The 17,130-nt window shown below is 37.9% G+C and overlaps 2 protein-coding genes across 2 annotated transcripts; both read left to right on the top strand.

The window, feature by feature from the left end:
• Positions 1-460: 460 nt before the first annotated feature.
• Positions 461-5,558, top strand: LOC146457091 (uncharacterized). The gene is made up of 2 exons (XM_085092384.1): positions 461-571; positions 5,074-5,558. Exons 1-2 carry the CDS (start codon positions 461-463, stop codon positions 5,284-5,286), a joined length of 324 nt encoding a protein of 107 aa, XP_084948510.1. The 3' UTR covers positions 5,287-5,558.
• Positions 5,559-7,586: 2,028 nt separating this feature from the next.
• Positions 7,587-14,108, top strand: LOC146457090 (uncharacterized). Its single transcript, XM_085092383.1, has 5 exons — positions 7,587-7,648; positions 7,778-7,907; positions 10,992-11,190; positions 12,678-12,781; positions 13,844-14,108. The coding sequence occupies exons 1-5, from the start codon at positions 7,587-7,589 to the stop codon at positions 14,042-14,044; spliced, it is 696 nt and encodes a 231-aa protein (XP_084948509.1). The 3' UTR covers positions 14,045-14,108.
• Positions 14,109-17,130: the final 3,022 nt, after the last annotated feature.

Raw genomic sequence — 17,130 nt, 5'->3', positions numbered from 1 at the left:
CAATTCTTGAAAGGAATAACTCGTGATCTGTGCTAGCGCATTTTGGAAACAAAAATGCGAGAACTTGAAAAACATTAGCCTAACATTTTTCAAGTTTCAATTCATACCGGCCTACTCTGTCTCTGACAAGATGCACTTATCGACAGTTTTATTGCACTGGGGGATAATTTCTTTGTTTCTGCTTACAGATAAACATTTTTGGGAGTGTGCAAAATTCTGCCATTTAGCAAAGAAAAGTTGATGTTGGCCCTAGGTGACCGCTATTTATTTTTCTAGTTCTATCTTATCCTGCACTAATCCTTTGAAATCAATAAGTGATGATTTTTCGGTATTTAGCGCATTAACGTAGAGGAAATACTTTTCAAGTATTATGAGATGATTGAGGGCTAAGCATTGTGGGTTCAATTGGCGAAAAATTCCATATATAACGTCCTGTTTCTGTTGTCTTGAAGCTTTGACCATGTGTGAACTAAAAGCGCCGGGACTCTCTAATGTGGCGTGCTTTGAGATAACTCACAATCAAGCCATATACTCTTTGAAAGTTGATAACGACAACAAAATAGTTTTTGAGGTAAGTAAGCTATTTATTTAAATTAGTGTATCTATCTTGTAGAAACAGTGGCCCCAAAAGGGCAAGGAAAAATTGTGTTTAACCTTGAAGAAATACTATCAAAATCATGACTAAGGAAAGCCTCCCCTGCCAAACAAAAAATAGCGGACTCCTACTCACTACTCACACATATACATTAGCTGGTAATTAAGTTCTTCAAAACCTTGGAAGTTCTTCATTAAGCTTGGAACGAAACTAAGTTTCGCTATTCTTTGCTCGGTCATCCATCCAAATGGGAACTTCTTTGGGTAGTTCAAGTATTTAACCCTACTCAGAGACGAAACATATGTAACCACAGGCGTCCCAAGCTCACGTTTAGAGAAAGCGAAAAATTAATTACCTATTTATTCATATATGCGTCACGGCTGTGTGAGTTGGAACGTGACCTTTCATCTTACGCGGTGTTAGGTTACATGAGAACCGTTGAGAATTTGAGCGCTTTATAAGACGTTGTATGGGGAATAAAATATCAGTCATTTAGAACGCTAACAGTGGTGGCATAAAAAGCCCAAAACAGCGAAAATAACGCAAAAGCACAACGGACACACAAGAGGTGAGTTTGTTTTAATCATCTTACGTAAAAAATGAGGATATTTTGATGTATTTAGCGTTCTAAATGACTGATATTTTATTCCCCATACAACGTCTTATAAAGCGCTCAAATTCTCAACGGTTCTCATGTAACCTAACACCGCGTAAGATGAAAGGTCACGTTCCAACTCACGTAGCCGTGACGCATATATGAATAAATAGATAATTAATTTTTCGCTTTCTCTAAACGTGAGCTTGGGACGCCTGTGATGTAACTGCTTTAAAAATGAACTTACCAAGTACAAAGAGATTCGTGATTTAGTTTTAAAATGGGATCTCATAAAAATGCAAAACATAAAGCAAAAAAATATCGAGACGAGGAGAAATCTTTATACAAAAAGGTAAACGATCTTCAAGCAAATGCTTAAAAAAAAACCCGCATGACAAAACTGCCATACTAGAGCTTCAACTGGCTAGAGCACGTCTTAGAAAAACCACACTAATAAAAACCAAAGGATCTATTTTAAGATGCAAAGCACAACGGCACGAAAAAGGAGAAAGAAACACAAAGTATTTCTTTAGTTAGAAAACGCAATCATGATAATAAAACAATAACCAAAATCAAAGTAGGTGAAGACTCCTACATATAGAAGATCAATTCGAAATCTTAGAAGAACAAAAGAATTTCTACGAATCACCATATCGCTCTTCCAATATCATCTCCAAAAACTTTGAAAATTCACCATTTTTCAATCCAGAAAATGTTACCACACTAACCGAAGAAAAAATGAAGTCTTGCGAAGGGTTAATAAACAAGTTCGAATGCGCAAACGCGCTTAAAGAGTTAATAAAACCCCAGGTACTGATGGTCTTCCAGCTGAATTTTACCGTTTCTTTTGGCCGGACATTTGCCACGATTTGCTAGCCAGCTACAACTATGCTTTCCAACATGGTACGATATCCATAAGCCGAAGGCGTGGCATAATCTCTCTTATACCAAAGAAAGGTAAAGATAAAACCATTCTTGAAAACTTAAGATCCATTTCACTTCTAAACATTGACTATAAGATCCATACCAAAGTCGTTGCCAATAGAATTGAAAAAAATAAACCAATTTTAATTACCCCCGACCAAACTGGATATGTGAAATCTCGCTACATAGGCGAAAATATAAGGCTTATAAACGCTATAATATGTTACACTGACAGGCTAAATCAAAAAGGCATCGCACTATTTCTTGACTTTAAAAAAGCATTTGATTCCATTGAATGGAGCTAGCGGATGTTCAATATTGCATCAAGGTTTTTTATAGCAATGTCACTAGTTGTGTCATGAATAACGGGTAGGCATCTTATTTTTTCTCACTCCACCGAGGCCTCAGACAAGGCTGCCCGCTTTCCGGCGTCCTTTTTGTTCTTGGTGGTAGAACTCTTTTCTCGAGCTGTTAAAAATATACCACAATCAAAGGTATTCAAGTCAATAAGTATAAACTAAAAATAAGTCAATATGCCGATGATACCACGGTTTTTGTTCACTACCTTGACTCTGTGACGAGCCTACTAAATCTTTTAAGTGATTTCCACGCTTGTTCTGGTCTAGAAATCAATGCTACTAAAACAGAAGCCATGTGATTGGGTCAGTGGAAAGAACGAACAGACACTCCCTTCGGTTTTAAGTGGCCAAAAGAAGCTATCAGTGCTCTTGGCGTTTTCTTTTCCCACAACCAAGAAAGCGCTGATTGGTTAAATTTTGGCGAAAATAACAAAAAAAAAAAAATTTTGGCGAAAAGATAAGAATCCAAGAAAAAACGCTCAAAATCTGGAAACAAAGAAATCTTACGCTTTATGGTAGGCCGATCAACATGGTCAAAACACTTGGCCTATCAAAGTTAATTTACTCGGCGTCCGTGTTGGCTATCCCTGACCACTACATTCAGGAAATCAATAAAATAACTTTCAACTTTATTTGGGAAGGTTAGCCCCCTAAAATAAAAAATAATACTACAATTGGAGAATAAAAGATGGGGGTTTGAAAATGTGTGATTTCAAAATCATGGAAAGAAAGCACTCAAACTAGCGTGGATCAAAAGAATTCAAGACGACTCTCAGGCTTCCTGGAAAATTATTCCGAACCACATCATGCATAAACATGGTATTCTTGCCTTCCTAACAAAATGCAACTTCGCAACCAATACGCTTGCCCATGGAAACATTCCAATATTTTATGAAAAGATTTTTAACTATTGGTCTGAGTTTAAAAACTCCACAGGCTATGATTTTAAGTCTCGCCATAAAGATGAAATCCTCTGGAATAATAAGAACATTCTGATAGCCAAAAAAACAGTGTTCTATAAACATTGTTTTGACGTCGGCATCTCTAAGATTGACGATTTATTAAACGGACAAAACGGTTTTTTGAATTGGCAGGAGTTTCTATCTAAACTTAATCTGAATGTACCCCTCACTCAGTACACTCAGTACTAAGGCCTAATTAACGCAATTCCTGTAAAGTGGAACACGAACCTTGAAAACCCTGTTCCCGCACAAGCAGTTGAAAATAACACCTCTCCCAACCCCTTAACTACCAGATTCATTTACTCCGCCCTTCTGAAAACCGTTTTCGTTCCTCCAACTGCCGAAAATACAATACTTTGTCACGGTTTAACAAGTAACTCCATCCAAAATGTCCATCTACTGCCATTTACAATTACAAACGAAGTCAAAACAACAATGTTCCAATACAAAGTAATTCACAACGTGATTCCCACCCGCGCTACACTTTTTCTCGATGGCCTTATAGACAACGCAACCTGTAATTTATGTAATGACAAATAGCAAACGCTAAACCACTTGCTGAATTAACTGTGCGTCCGCAGTCAGTTTTTGGACGTCCTTCTTAGTTTGGTGGAACACAAAAACAAATGAAAATTTCATTTTAAATCCTAGTCACATACTTTATGGCTGGCATGAAAGGACAAGGCATTGGCGGATACTAAATCATTGTTTACTAATTGCTAAAAATTATATTTCTGCACAAGCCTTCGCGGAGACGATTTAGATCTTCAAAACTACCTTTTCATTATGCATGGAAAACTCGAAACACAAAGAAATCGCAATTGTAAAAAAACCACTTTGGCACTCTGGCTGTTCTACTTTAAATCTGCTTACTGTCTTAATATTCTATATTATCTTTGTTAGTTGTAAATTTCCTTTACATGTTATTTCAGTTTGTAATTGTTAAGCAATGTAGTGTACTTCTTTTCTTGTTAGTACTTTATTATTATTCTTGTTACTTTTTTTTTATTTCGTTGCTGTTGTTTAGCGTGGATAGTTTGTGTTCTTGTCGTCTGTTTCGCAAATAAAACATTGTTTAAAAAATAAAACTTTAAACTGAGGGTAAGGCTTGGGGCAAACGTCGAATCTAAGTCGCGTCGAATTTATTAAAAATAGGTTCGACAAAGAGTCGACTTAATTCCAATGTGGTAGCAAAGATCGAACCTGCGTCGATACTAATTTACAAGTTGCACTTCATTAAAATACGGGGATAAGCACCTGTCCCCGTGCTATTCACACGATACGCGGCTAGTTACTGGTAGGACTTGCTAGCGAAATGCCAAAACACAGTGCTCGTCGGGCCCCGCATGCGCAGTAGGCAACGCTTTTATCCCCCAATGTTCGCGTTTTCTTCAAACACTGAACATTTATTCCAAATGAGGCAGCTCGCACCTCAATTATTTATATTTAGTGTTCATGAAACACGAAAAACGCGAATTGTTGAATCAGTTCCATTGACGCTTGACAAACTTCTTTGGTACTGGAGCAAATAAGGCTAAATCAGTGAAAACTGCAATATCCTTTTCACTTATTCAATATCCTGTGGTAAGCATTTTACAAAGCGGTTTATCAACTCCAAATGAATTTCTTTTGTTTCAGAAACTGCAGGCAGGCGTTAACTGCACAACGAGTGATTCAAACCTATTCGAGCTGAAGCACGCTTCTGGAAATATTCAGTTGAGAAGTCGAAAGCCCGGATTGCCACCAAGTGCAAAATATCTGGCTGCAGTCACTTCAGTTTCCGGCGCCTTGTTTCTAACTAACCACACTGACAGGCGAAATTTGTTCGAGAACATCCCGATGCCACAATAGAACCCAGAGTAAAGCTGCCGTCGAAACATAATCTGTATTTATTATTTCTCTCAGTTAGTACGGGCGGTGTGATTGGTCAATTTTGGGGGCCGTACTTCACTACATACGGCCCGCTAAATTTAACCTCGATTAACCAAGATTAACCTTAGAGATATAATAAATATCTTACTACCCTCGTTTGCTCGGTCCGTAGTGTACGTTATGGATCGTCGTTTTTTTTTTTCCCGTTGAAAAGCGGCCCTTCACGCTTAGGCCATAAATCAACGGGAAAAAACTCGGTCAGTAGCTTACAGTAACGTACGGACCTCGAACTCGGTTAGTAAGCGGTTTTTATTCAATGTCATCGAAGTTGGACGCTTTATGCTTTTTTAAGTGATCTGTAGCGTATTTATAAGAAAGAAAGCGTCCGCTGAAAAATGGTTTTTCATCTGAATAATTAGGGTAATTTATAGTGTAAGTAATTTAAAAGTAAGGACATTCCAGTTTTATTAAATTCCTGTTTTTATTCGAAGGTATAGACAAATCTGCAGCATCAGTGTATGTAACTTGCCTTATAATTACTAAATAAACCGCTGTCATGCTCTTATTTCGTTTTTGTTTCATTTATTTCATGTTTTGCACTATAAACAAATAAAATGTTATTCAAAAACTCATTCTAAGCCCATTGACCTATAAATTGATGGACGATAATACATCACATGCAGTGACTTTATATCGATAATAAAACCTCCTCCTCATTAGTATGCAGTGTTTTATCAGCTGATAAAATACTTCTCATTAGTATAAGGTGTTTTTCTCGTATGCTAATTTCTAACGTTCGCAAAAGCATAATTGTTATGAACTCTATTGACACACGCTTTTCCAGGAACGTCTGGTGGTTTGGGCGAACCTTTTTTTTTTTTTTTCGTTAAGCCAGTATGTTTACCCCGAGGAAAGATAACTCACGAAAACTGGAGACATTCTTAGACTAAAACATGATAGTCAGTTTCGAGGTTTGAACTTAGCTTTTTTATTAGAAGACAAGTTCCAGGAAGAGCAAATATAAGAATAGTATCCTTTGTGTTGGAATTGTACGTGTGGTCTAACTGAAACGCTGACTCCTGATTCAGACCACAAAATACAAAAAGGGATAAAGCCCTATTTTTCTCAAAGTCTCATTTAGATCCAACCCTTGACAAGCTCTAAAATTTATGTCTCTACAGCTCAAAGTTAGACCTTAAACCCAGACAGCGTCGTTTACCTCTTTATAGACGATCCATACCTAACGCGTTGGAATTGTACCTTTGGTTCAATGGAAACGCTGGCGTCCGATTCAGACCACAAAACACAAAAAGGGATAAAGCAATACTTTTATCAAAGTCTCAGTTAGATCCAAACCCTGGCAAGCTATATATACACGAATGGGTGATTAAACATCAAGCTGACGCGTTATCACTCAAGTCCCGAACACTTGACACTGGAATTTTACACAACATAAAAACAAAGTCGTTGGTCTTGAGCACAGTTACATGCAAGGATAATTTCACGCTGCCCGCCTAGAAATTGCCTCCGAGACCCATTCTCTATGGGCTTCCCCCCCCCCCCCCCCCCTTCTTCCCCTCCCCCTTAAATATGCTACCCTGCTTTTGAATCCAGCGAAAAATTGTCGTTTAGTCCCAAAAATGATTCTTAGACGAAAGATATAGCCTCGCTAGCTGGACTTCACCTAATTTTTACCTTGTAATGTCAATATGAACATAACATTTCTAGGAGAAAGCACTGCATAACTAATTTATCCCAAGCCACTTATTGAATTAACTTTCCTATTCGACGTCTGGTTCCAGGAATTCAAAATTAACGTCAAAACTGGGATATTCTTCTTTTATGTTTTAGTTGTTAACAGCATTTTTTTCTGAATGAAAATTTTTACCTGTCGCAGGCTCTTCAATCGATCTTTTGGTGGGAAAAATTTGTAGACCGCGAGGAACGCAGGGATTTTTTCGTGGAATACTACCCGTTGCATACGCGGAATGTACAACGGGTTTCTAGCTTTCTGATTGGCTGTATTCTCTATAGCATGGGATAAATGAGGATATCAAACTTATGCAGTTGCGGTCAAGAGAGATTTAGAGCATAAACATAAAGGAAACCACGATAATAACAATAATGGTCTCTAGTCACAAAAACCCTCTTTCCATTGACAATTTGTCTCCCTTAGTATGATCTTCAACGAGAGTTACACAAATCTGGCGAAAAATTGCAATGGGCCTATAATCCCACAAAAGCTGATTTGATTCTTATTCAGTGCTAAAATATCCACGATGAAGAAAAGACACATCTCGGCAACCAATAATTCAGGCCCTAGGGAAAATACCCCAAAACTGTTTTGTCTTAACTGAGCTAATGTCATTTTTGTGACAGAAGAACAAAACGTTTTGTCATTGTCACCAGTTTAGGGCAATAGGCTGACATTATCTTTGTAATATAACCTGTCCCAATTCAAAAATGTCAGCTATTACCAACCAAATAAGAGCAGATTATGCTTGGTGACGGCAGATTTAGATTTAATAAAACCAGAAGTGAACAAAGACGCTGAGAATTCACTCTTCTGGGTACCTTCAAAGTGGACGATACGTTTTACGGTAAGGTCTTAAAATATCGTTATGTTTGCCAAAGATATCATTAATCAAAGGTCACAATGTGCTATAAGGAGGATAGCTAAAGCAAGAAATTTGCTTAAAATATTTCTTTTTTGTTTTTTAAAATTACTGGCCCCTTGAAAAGCAACTGGTTAGTTCAATTTTCTTCACTTTTCTTTGTGTTTCATGGATGATCTTCCTCTCCGTTTAGGAAGGGTGTTATTAATTTATCTGTCAGTTACAATGTATGCTTCTGGTGAATTAAGTGAGTTAATTGAGATAAAGGCTACTGCTTTTGTATACTTATATCTCATTCTCGTCTTAAGCATCGCCAGAATACAAACCCAGTAAATTCTCAGATCATGCTATTCCAAAGGAAACTATGAAATGGAAAAACTTAAAATACAAAACTATATACTTGAAATTGAGATCATCTTCACGTTTACGTGCATGTGACAGTTGTTCTAAATGATCCTAAATAATGACAGTAACATCTACTGGTAGACAAACTACAATTTAATACTTTCTTTTCACGCCAGAACCATTGTGCTCGAGGGCCTGTGATCTGCTGATTGGAGAGATAATGTTGATCCACAATTGCTGAGGCATTTACCATTGCAAATACCATGATCCTCGCTTGGTGCTCATACTACCATAGGTCTTTCCATTACCAATCCTTTTCCAAGCACTAAGGTTAACTACAGTCCAAGCCAACGATTAAACTAGTATTAAAAATTGTTCTAAAAACATTGTGGCGTCGTACCTTCAGATAAATTCCCAGTAACTTAAGAGTTTCAAAACACTAAACCAAGAACTCAAGAGCTAAGGTTTTCGATGGAGACTGTTGTTAGAAAATAAACCAGGTCATTTAATTTTCAAAAAGGTTGATAATGTCGCAGAAAATGACCTATGTCAGGACCATTCACTTTGACAATCTGCCAGATTAAGTCAAAAAGTCGAGGAAAGAACTGAGCAAACTAATCACACCAAGGCTTAAACACGTTTAAAAGCTATTTAGTTAAACACAGTTTAAAATTGTTTTCCTGATAAAAGCTGCTTTCAGATTTTTGTCGACTACAGATTTAGCACAAATGAATGCACAAGTTAAAGTTTACTTGATTCCTGTGTCGAAGCCAATGATTCAGCCTTCTGTTACCAATTTCATTTTGTCCAACCCGGTTTAATTAAACATGTTTTGTTGGTGTGAACGGGGCTTTAGATTTTGGCGTCAAACTTGTCATGCCCTACTCTAGAAGGGGAAGGATAATTCTGCTTTTATTGTTTGCAACGTTACCTGCCTCAATATAATTATTTAAAAAATTATTATCTGCTTACTTATGGCCACAATGACATTGACCACCAACAACGCAACGGAAAGACGTTTCCCCTCATCCTTGCCACTAATTGTTTCAGTGCAGCTTGACGTGTTTGTTAACAAAAAGTTGAAGCGAAATAAAAAGACTGCCAAAGCTATTTAATAATTACCAGTTCAGTATGACCCATGATTCCTGTACTAGTGCCTATACGCCACGCATGAAATACGGTTATTCTTCGCATTTTTCATACACTGCTGCATCCAGACACGTTACGAAATAATTGCAAGACCAAAGAGCTTGAGTAAAGCTGCAACATGGACAAAATCTGCCTTAGCTTACTTGTAAGTGGAAATAACGGTTGGTTCGAATTGCATAGTTTGTCGCCCATGATAAAGTAAGGAAACTCGAACTGGCTGGTTTTTTTTTTTCATATTATTGATATAACCCCTTTTATTATAAGCATTATTGCTTAATGACGTTACTCTTAAAGTGCCCCTGGGACGAAAATTTCATTTTCCATCTTTTTGCATTTTCGTGTAGAATATGACCTTCTTACTCATGTAACCAAATTTCAATCCTTTACGGCGATTGGAAGTATTTTTTTTTTTTAGCTTTTTATTCGAGATTTTACGGCCGCCATTACTTGACCTTGCTCCGGAAGTTAAGGCTCAAATTACAGGAAGTGACGTCATTGGCTCAACACGAAAAATTCCACATGGCTAATTTTCATACGGATTCTACTTCATTAACTGTATTCTGCTGTTATTTAGTTCGCAACAGCAGAATACAGTTTATGAAGTAGAATCCATATGAAAATTAGCCATGTGGAATTTTTCGCGTTGAGCCAATGACGTCACTTCCTATCATTTGAGCCTTAACTTCCGGAACAATGCCAAGTAATGGCGGCCGTGAAATCTCGAATAAAAAGCTAAAAAAAAACAATACTTCCAAATGCCGTAAAGGATTGAAATTTGGTAACATGAGTAACAAGGTCATATTCTACACGAAAATGCAAAAAGATGGAAAATGAAATTTTCGTCCCAGGGGCACTTTAAGAATTTGTGCGTGAAGAAACCCATAAGGGTTGATATAATTAGGAACAAGGAATTGTTCTTCTTGTGCCGCCAGGGGATTATGGGAGGACACTCTTTAAAGAACAATGAAATTAACTTTGTTTTGACCAGGGTGGCACTAAAGAGAGTTAGGACTGATAAACCCGTAGCTCTCGGAATCAGGCTGCAACTGGAATTTAACAATGTCAGTTTTCGACATAAGAAGAAAACCGGAGTACCCGGAGGGAAAACTCTCGTAGAGAGGACGAGAACTAGCAACAAACTCAACCCACATATAACCCCGAGTCTCGGAATCGAACAAGAACTACACCACATTGGTCAGATGCGAGTGCTCTCTCCTTTACGCCCTCTCTGCAGCTCCCAAAATTCGTGTGCTTTTTGTTCTGGATCACCTTCTGGTCCTGATGATTTTGGTATCTCTAAGGTGGTTCTCGTAGCGAAGACTGTAATTATTTTAACAGTAAAGTCGGTCACTATATCTGCTTATGCCACTACCAAACTAAGGTAGTCGCAAAAGGTTTTTTGAATGAAATAGGACAAAGCCACTTCATCTCGATGAAAGACTTTTATGCCAGGTCTCTGTTACCTTGAAGTTAGAAAGATACATGCTGTATTGTGTGGATTTTGTTGTATTCGATGAATCCCAAGTAACTACGTAGACTGTACAGTTACTCTGTCTTCTGTTTGTGCACTGAAAGGTTTTCGCCTTAATCTTTGGCGCTGAAATCAGCTCTAGATCCCAAGGACTTACCAAAAAGAAAGTCTGCCTCAAGTCTATCTACCGGCAACACTCCGGGCACGGCTTCGGGACCCTTGTCAGGATTCATGATTGTGATCCAACAACGGGACAGTGTAAAGCTACTGCCACCGGTCGATACACTAAGGACAAAAACGCTAGTAAGTAAAGTGTTTAAGAAATATTATTATTATTATTATTATTATTATTAGTAGTAGTAGTAGTATTAGTATTAGTATTAGTATTAGTATTAGTATTAGTATTAGTATTAGTATTATTATTATGTACTTCCACAAGAGGCTGATCCTTGCTAAAGCTTGAAATCCCGAAGGCAAACTGTAGCCTACAGCCTCAGGCTTCGAGCGCTTTCCTTAGCAGTCTCCACGTTCCAAGTAACGCCGCCCTCTGTAATTATTATTTATTATATTTATTATGGTTATCTACTTCCACAAGAGGCAAATCCTTGCCAAAGTTTGAAATCCCGAAGGTAAGCTATGGCCTACAGCCTCAGGCTTCGAGCACTTTCCTTAGCAGTCTCAACGTTCCAGTCGTTTGTCTTTAACTGGTCGCTTCCCCTCGTTTATTTCTTTTAGAATAGCCCTTACAACGCGTCATTATGATTCAGAACTACATCGCAAGCATTCGTTAGTCTTGTTAACCGAGCGTCCTACTCAAATCTTATGCACGGCCGCTAAGCGCGCGAGCGTTAACTCACTCGCGCGCTTAGCGCCCGCGCCCGGGATTGGAGTACGACGCGCGGTTACCAAGATTTAACGAACGCTTGCGGTATAGTTCTGAATCAAAAGCAGGGTTGTTAGGGCTATTCTACTTGACATAAATGGGGAAAAACGACCAGAAAAGACAAAAGACTATTTCACTGTGAGTAATTCAACTTTATTTCAAATAAATGCATATTTATTTGGTCGAAACCCATGTTTCCTATAGCCCATGGTGTTACCAAAGAGCAACCTGTTCTTGGTATGGCTGTTAATAGGCTATTGCGCGCTTGTCATTTCTAGACAATTTTGAATTGATTGTTCTGGGCTGCGTACGCAATGTTAAAACAAAAATATGGTCAACCCCGTATGATAATATGTTTAAAGATTTTGTGTTTTGAAAGTTCCCACGATCAATTAATTCAAAATATGTCTACGAATTAGAGTGTAATATTGCGAACGTTGGAGCTGGTAGTTAGTTGTTAGTGGTCAGTTGATAGTTGACAGACGAGTTGTTAGTCGTTAGTCGAGTAGCTAATGTTGCAATAGTAGAAGAACATCAAATCAAGTAAAGAAAACTTGAAAATGCAATTCAGAGTCTCGGTACCTGTACGCCTAAGCCAAGCGAACGCTCAAAAGTACTTCGCATTTTAATCGAGATCTGTTCGCCTCAGAAAACGAAATGTGCGTTCCACTGCTGCGAAATTTTCTGCAGAACGACAGCCAACACTAAACTTCCCCCTCCTCCCTTCCCCCCTGTTTCAAACATAATACTTCAGAAGGCCTAGGAGTAAACATCTACCGCAGAAATTTGGCCTATGTCCCGACCTTACGTAGCTGCAAAATCATGAAGACACAGGAGTTATCACGCCAATTGGGAGCTTCTTGTGCTTAACATTCCGTGTTTGATATATATTTGTGTTTTTTTTAAGGATTAACCAGGATTAAGTCGAATAGTTTGGTATGCTTTGAGATACCTTACAATCAAGGCAATTATTCTTTAAAAGTTATTGACGCCACGACCATAGTTTTTGAGGTGAGTTTAAAATTATTTCTAAGGCGAATAATTTCATCACTAGCGAAGTCAAAGTCTTCCAAACAGTACAGAATGGTCTCTTTGGAAAACTGAAGCTTTCAAGAATTAAAAATTCTTATAACCCAGGTTTCCAAATTTCATGCGAAATACAAAATACGGCCCCCACCACCACCTGACTGGTAAATATAGCGTTGTTAAGAAACTTGATTTCCTTGCTCTGTCATCCACCTTTAACGCTATCATGAGCGGGAGGCGGGGGTAGGGGGGTTACGGGACAGATTTCGGTGACCCCTCCATAACTTTGCAATGATAGAAGGTACGATAAGGACATGTTTCCTTTAAGGTCCCCAAAGCAAAGTGGTGACGTCGTATGACGAGATAATAACGTCACGATTGCCAAATGGCGGCCATCTTGCATCGCCTCCTTGAATTTCTTGTTTTTCCCAAAACTTCAGGAAAGAGGCGAAATTGAAATAGTAATCAAAAGCAATAAAAGAACCCCAATATGAGATAAAACACAAAACTTGAAGTGAGAAAAATAATTTTTCTTTACTTTCAAAAATGATGTTCCATTCAGAAAAAAAAACTACCTGTCATTAATTAGCTGCCATAAAATTATCCTTGATAAATTTATGAATTAAAAATGTCCTGACGTTTCATGGCGTTAGAACGAATATTAAAAGCGTTGTTTAGTTTAAAATTCCTCTTCCCAGTCCCCTGAGTTACGTCACCAGATCACCTGGTATTACAACGACGACGCCAACAAAAAAACATTTTTCCAACACATTTTGTTGGTGCAATGAGGTCAAAGTTTGCAAAAGCTAAAGTTGCACAAGCGACTCTCTAATGCAGGGAGAGATACTGTAAACTGATCAGCGATGTGTTCACTTTCTTTCTCCACAAAACGTTGAAATTTTGACATTTCTTCGGGGTTGTTGTTTCGAAGAGAACAACAAAGAAACTTTTCACAGCGTAGAGCGCATGTGCAGAACCTGTGGTTTTCTAATTTAAAGTCATGTAGTGGTTAACCTATTTCAATTCTAGTGTATATCTGTCTTTCAGAAACTGCAGGCAGGTGCCAGCTGCATTAACGGTACGTCAAACTTGTTCCAGGAGATGTGGATATCCAGGCGGTATAAAGTCATCAGTCAAAAGCCCGGACTGGGAAGTACAAAATATTTGGCCTCGTCAGATTTGGGCACCTTATTCTTAACAGACAGCTCCAAAGACAGGCGAAATCTGTTCAAATACTATTGGCTGTAATCGATGTTAGAAGTATATTAGTTTATTTTGACCTTAAAATACCAAATAAACTGTTGTGCAATTATCTCCTTTCAGTTTTATTTATTTCTCAAAACAAAGAAATATTATATGATGTATAAAACGTATTTTATGCCCCTCATTTGACATTATTCTTGGAGGCTTTCTTTGGATTAGAAAGTCAATAAGGAGTCAACAGAAATCAAACCGAGGCCTAAACGAGAAATGAATAGTCAGGTGCAAGGTGATTAGCTTGAAACCAGTGTGTTCGTAAATTCTTTATAAACTTTACACTACTTGACTACTATTTCAAATACTGCAATAAAGATTAAAAAGGCACCCTGACCGCGAAAGAGTTGCAATCCACTCAAGTTATCCCATAATTGCTTGCAATATTTACCTTGAAAATGAGTCGCTATGACCAGTAATTGCTAACTCTGATGATAATAGGAATGACACAGATAATGCAGAACTTCAAAAAATGTTTTTCATACAATGTAGGAATCGTAAGCAGAATTCAAGAGATTTTGTTGACAAGGAGGCACACTATGAAACAGTATTGACCTAAACCATTTCTTGCATGCGTGTTCTCAGTATCGCTTTTTTACCCCCGTGAGTAATGGGTAAAGAAGTGTTCATCGCGACGACTAATTTTTCTGTCGTAAAGTGCACTCCCATGACCCAAGCAATTTTGCAAAGTAAAAGTCACAATTAAATTCAATAGAATCGCCTTAATTTTTAATTTTAGTATATTAAAAGACCATTCAAACCTCGGTTTAAGCTTTTCATATAGTTGAATTCCTGATGACTGGCCCAACGTACTGGAGGTAAAGAAAGATTTTTCCTTTGACCTCCGCAAGGATTTGATGAAGTCTTACGAAATGAGTATTACGTCATAATTTGCGCACCTTAGCCATCTTCAATCCGCCGTCTTAGAGGTCTAGTTTCTCCCAACAACTTCAGAAATCCACGAAAATTAAGCAAAGGGCAATCAAAGCCAACATAAAGAAAACCAACATCAATTACAAGATTTATGTTACTTAAAGAAAGTTATTTTTTGTCGTTGTTGTCAAATGCAGTGAACCTACCACACAATGTCATGAACTTTAATTTGATGCCCTATCAAAACATTTTACGTCTTAGTTATGCATTAACGGCACGGGAATGCACCAAGACTTGTAATGGGCGTGTAGAGTTGTTGTTGTAGTTATTAAACCTAATGGTTTTTTTGCGTTCTCATTGAATGTCGAAGTCGTCGTTGCAGCTAAAGCTCCCTATTAAAATGGTTAGAAACGTTGAAATTGGTGCGGACAAAATCTGTCCCTAATTATTCCCCGATAGGGATACATTTAAGAACGTTGCACATATAACACAGAACTTCAAAAAATGTTATACATATCATTTCTGAAGCATAAGCAGCAATTAAAGAAATATATTGAAAGCGAGCAACATATGAAGCAGTATTAATCTAAACCGTTTCTTGTGTGCATGTGTGCGTGTACAGTATTACTATTTCACGCCCCTTATTACCGGTATTAGCTCTTCACACAGTCTGGTGAGTCTAATGAGAGGCCTGGCCATCTGGGGGTGAAGACAATATTTTTACTCTGGTATCGTCATATGAAGTGTATATTACGTCATAATTTCCAAACCCTAATCACCTCCCATCCACCATCTCAGACCACTGGATTTTCCAACAAACGTCAGAAAACCACCAAAATTGACCAAAAGGTAATAAAAAATATATATATAAAAAATAACATCCTGAACACCATTAATGGATCAAGGAAACTTGATATTTGTTCATAGAAACAGGTGTATTCTATTTTCTGAAAAAGCCTACCAAAATTAAGTTGACCTGATAACATCAAATTTAGTGAGCACTGAAGTACCACCCCAACTTGTCCCAAAATAAACTTACAAAATAGTAATCATCTCTAGTGCCATTTACTCAAATATTATAAGCGTTAAAAAAAGTTCAAAATTGGCGGAGAAAAAAATATGTTTTCTACTTCCCGATTATGGCCACAAATCGATGACATTTGAACCTGGGCAGAGAACAGAGAACCTAGCATGGTAGCCAAAAGGGAGACATCCGTCCTCACTGCGATAATGCAAGGCTTTGCTGTCTTTCGTCGGCCGTTTCTTTCAAGACTCATCTCAAAAGAAATTTAAATGGGGTCACAATACGACGCGAAAAGAATCACATGGCCGGGAAAGACAAAATATGTATGACTTTCTGACTAATTATTCATTACACTTTTAGCTTCAGCAATACATTCTTTTCTCGCGTAATTTAGATTATGCTTAATGGTTAATGAAACATTTTTTTTAACTTGATTGTGATCATAAAGCCCTTGGAAAGTCTGGCATTATTATTATCGAACGTGATCTAAAATTTTCAAAATCTCACACCAGAATTAAAAAAATACTCAATCTTTAGAGCGCTCACCAACTTGTCTTTTTACCCACTTTTCCAGTTCTCAACGGAAGTTTAAAGCCTAGCTTCTGAGCTTTTTTTGATAGCCAACATGCTGGATGGAGGGGGACAAATGCTGTGAATGAGTACGTTTTCTGCTGGTGTAAATCGAGCTACCATTAGCTCATTTCCGTTTGTTCACGGTTAAAGGTATCTTCATTTGTAGTTTTATATCCCTGTGTTTTCATCTCCAAAATGGGTGCTTTAAGTCATTTTCAACCTACCTGAAAATCGCTGTGAGAGACGATGTCAATGAATTGCATTGAGTGCAAACAATCAATATCTGGGAAACGTGGTCGTCTACAGTGGAAGACTTTTCCACATGTTATAGAAGGATAAAGAGAGCTAGAGGAGAGCTAAAATCATCCCACCCTCCCCCCCACCCCGCCCAAAAAATAAGGATGGTGTTAAAGTGCCACAGTGGTCAAAATTTTACCTTTCCTTTTATCTTCAGCATTCGAAAGTATTAGCCATGCCAAACTTGAAGTTGTAATTCCAACGGGAAGCTCGATTATTTCAAGCGTAATTTCCGCATTCGGTTTACCGCCATTACTCAATTAAATATGTTCGTGAACCACACGGAGGGTTGGCGCCGAGCAGAATGTGACGT

Source organism: Pavona decussata, unplaced genomic scaffold (assembly GCF_977016875.1).
Source record: "Pavona decussata unplaced genomic scaffold, jaPavDecu1.1 SCAFFOLD_248, whole genome shotgun sequence".
Classification (NCBI taxonomy): domain Eukaryota; kingdom Metazoa; phylum Cnidaria; class Anthozoa; order Scleractinia; family Agariciidae; genus Pavona; species Pavona decussata.
This window is presented reverse-complemented; position numbering and strand designations above follow the sequence as displayed.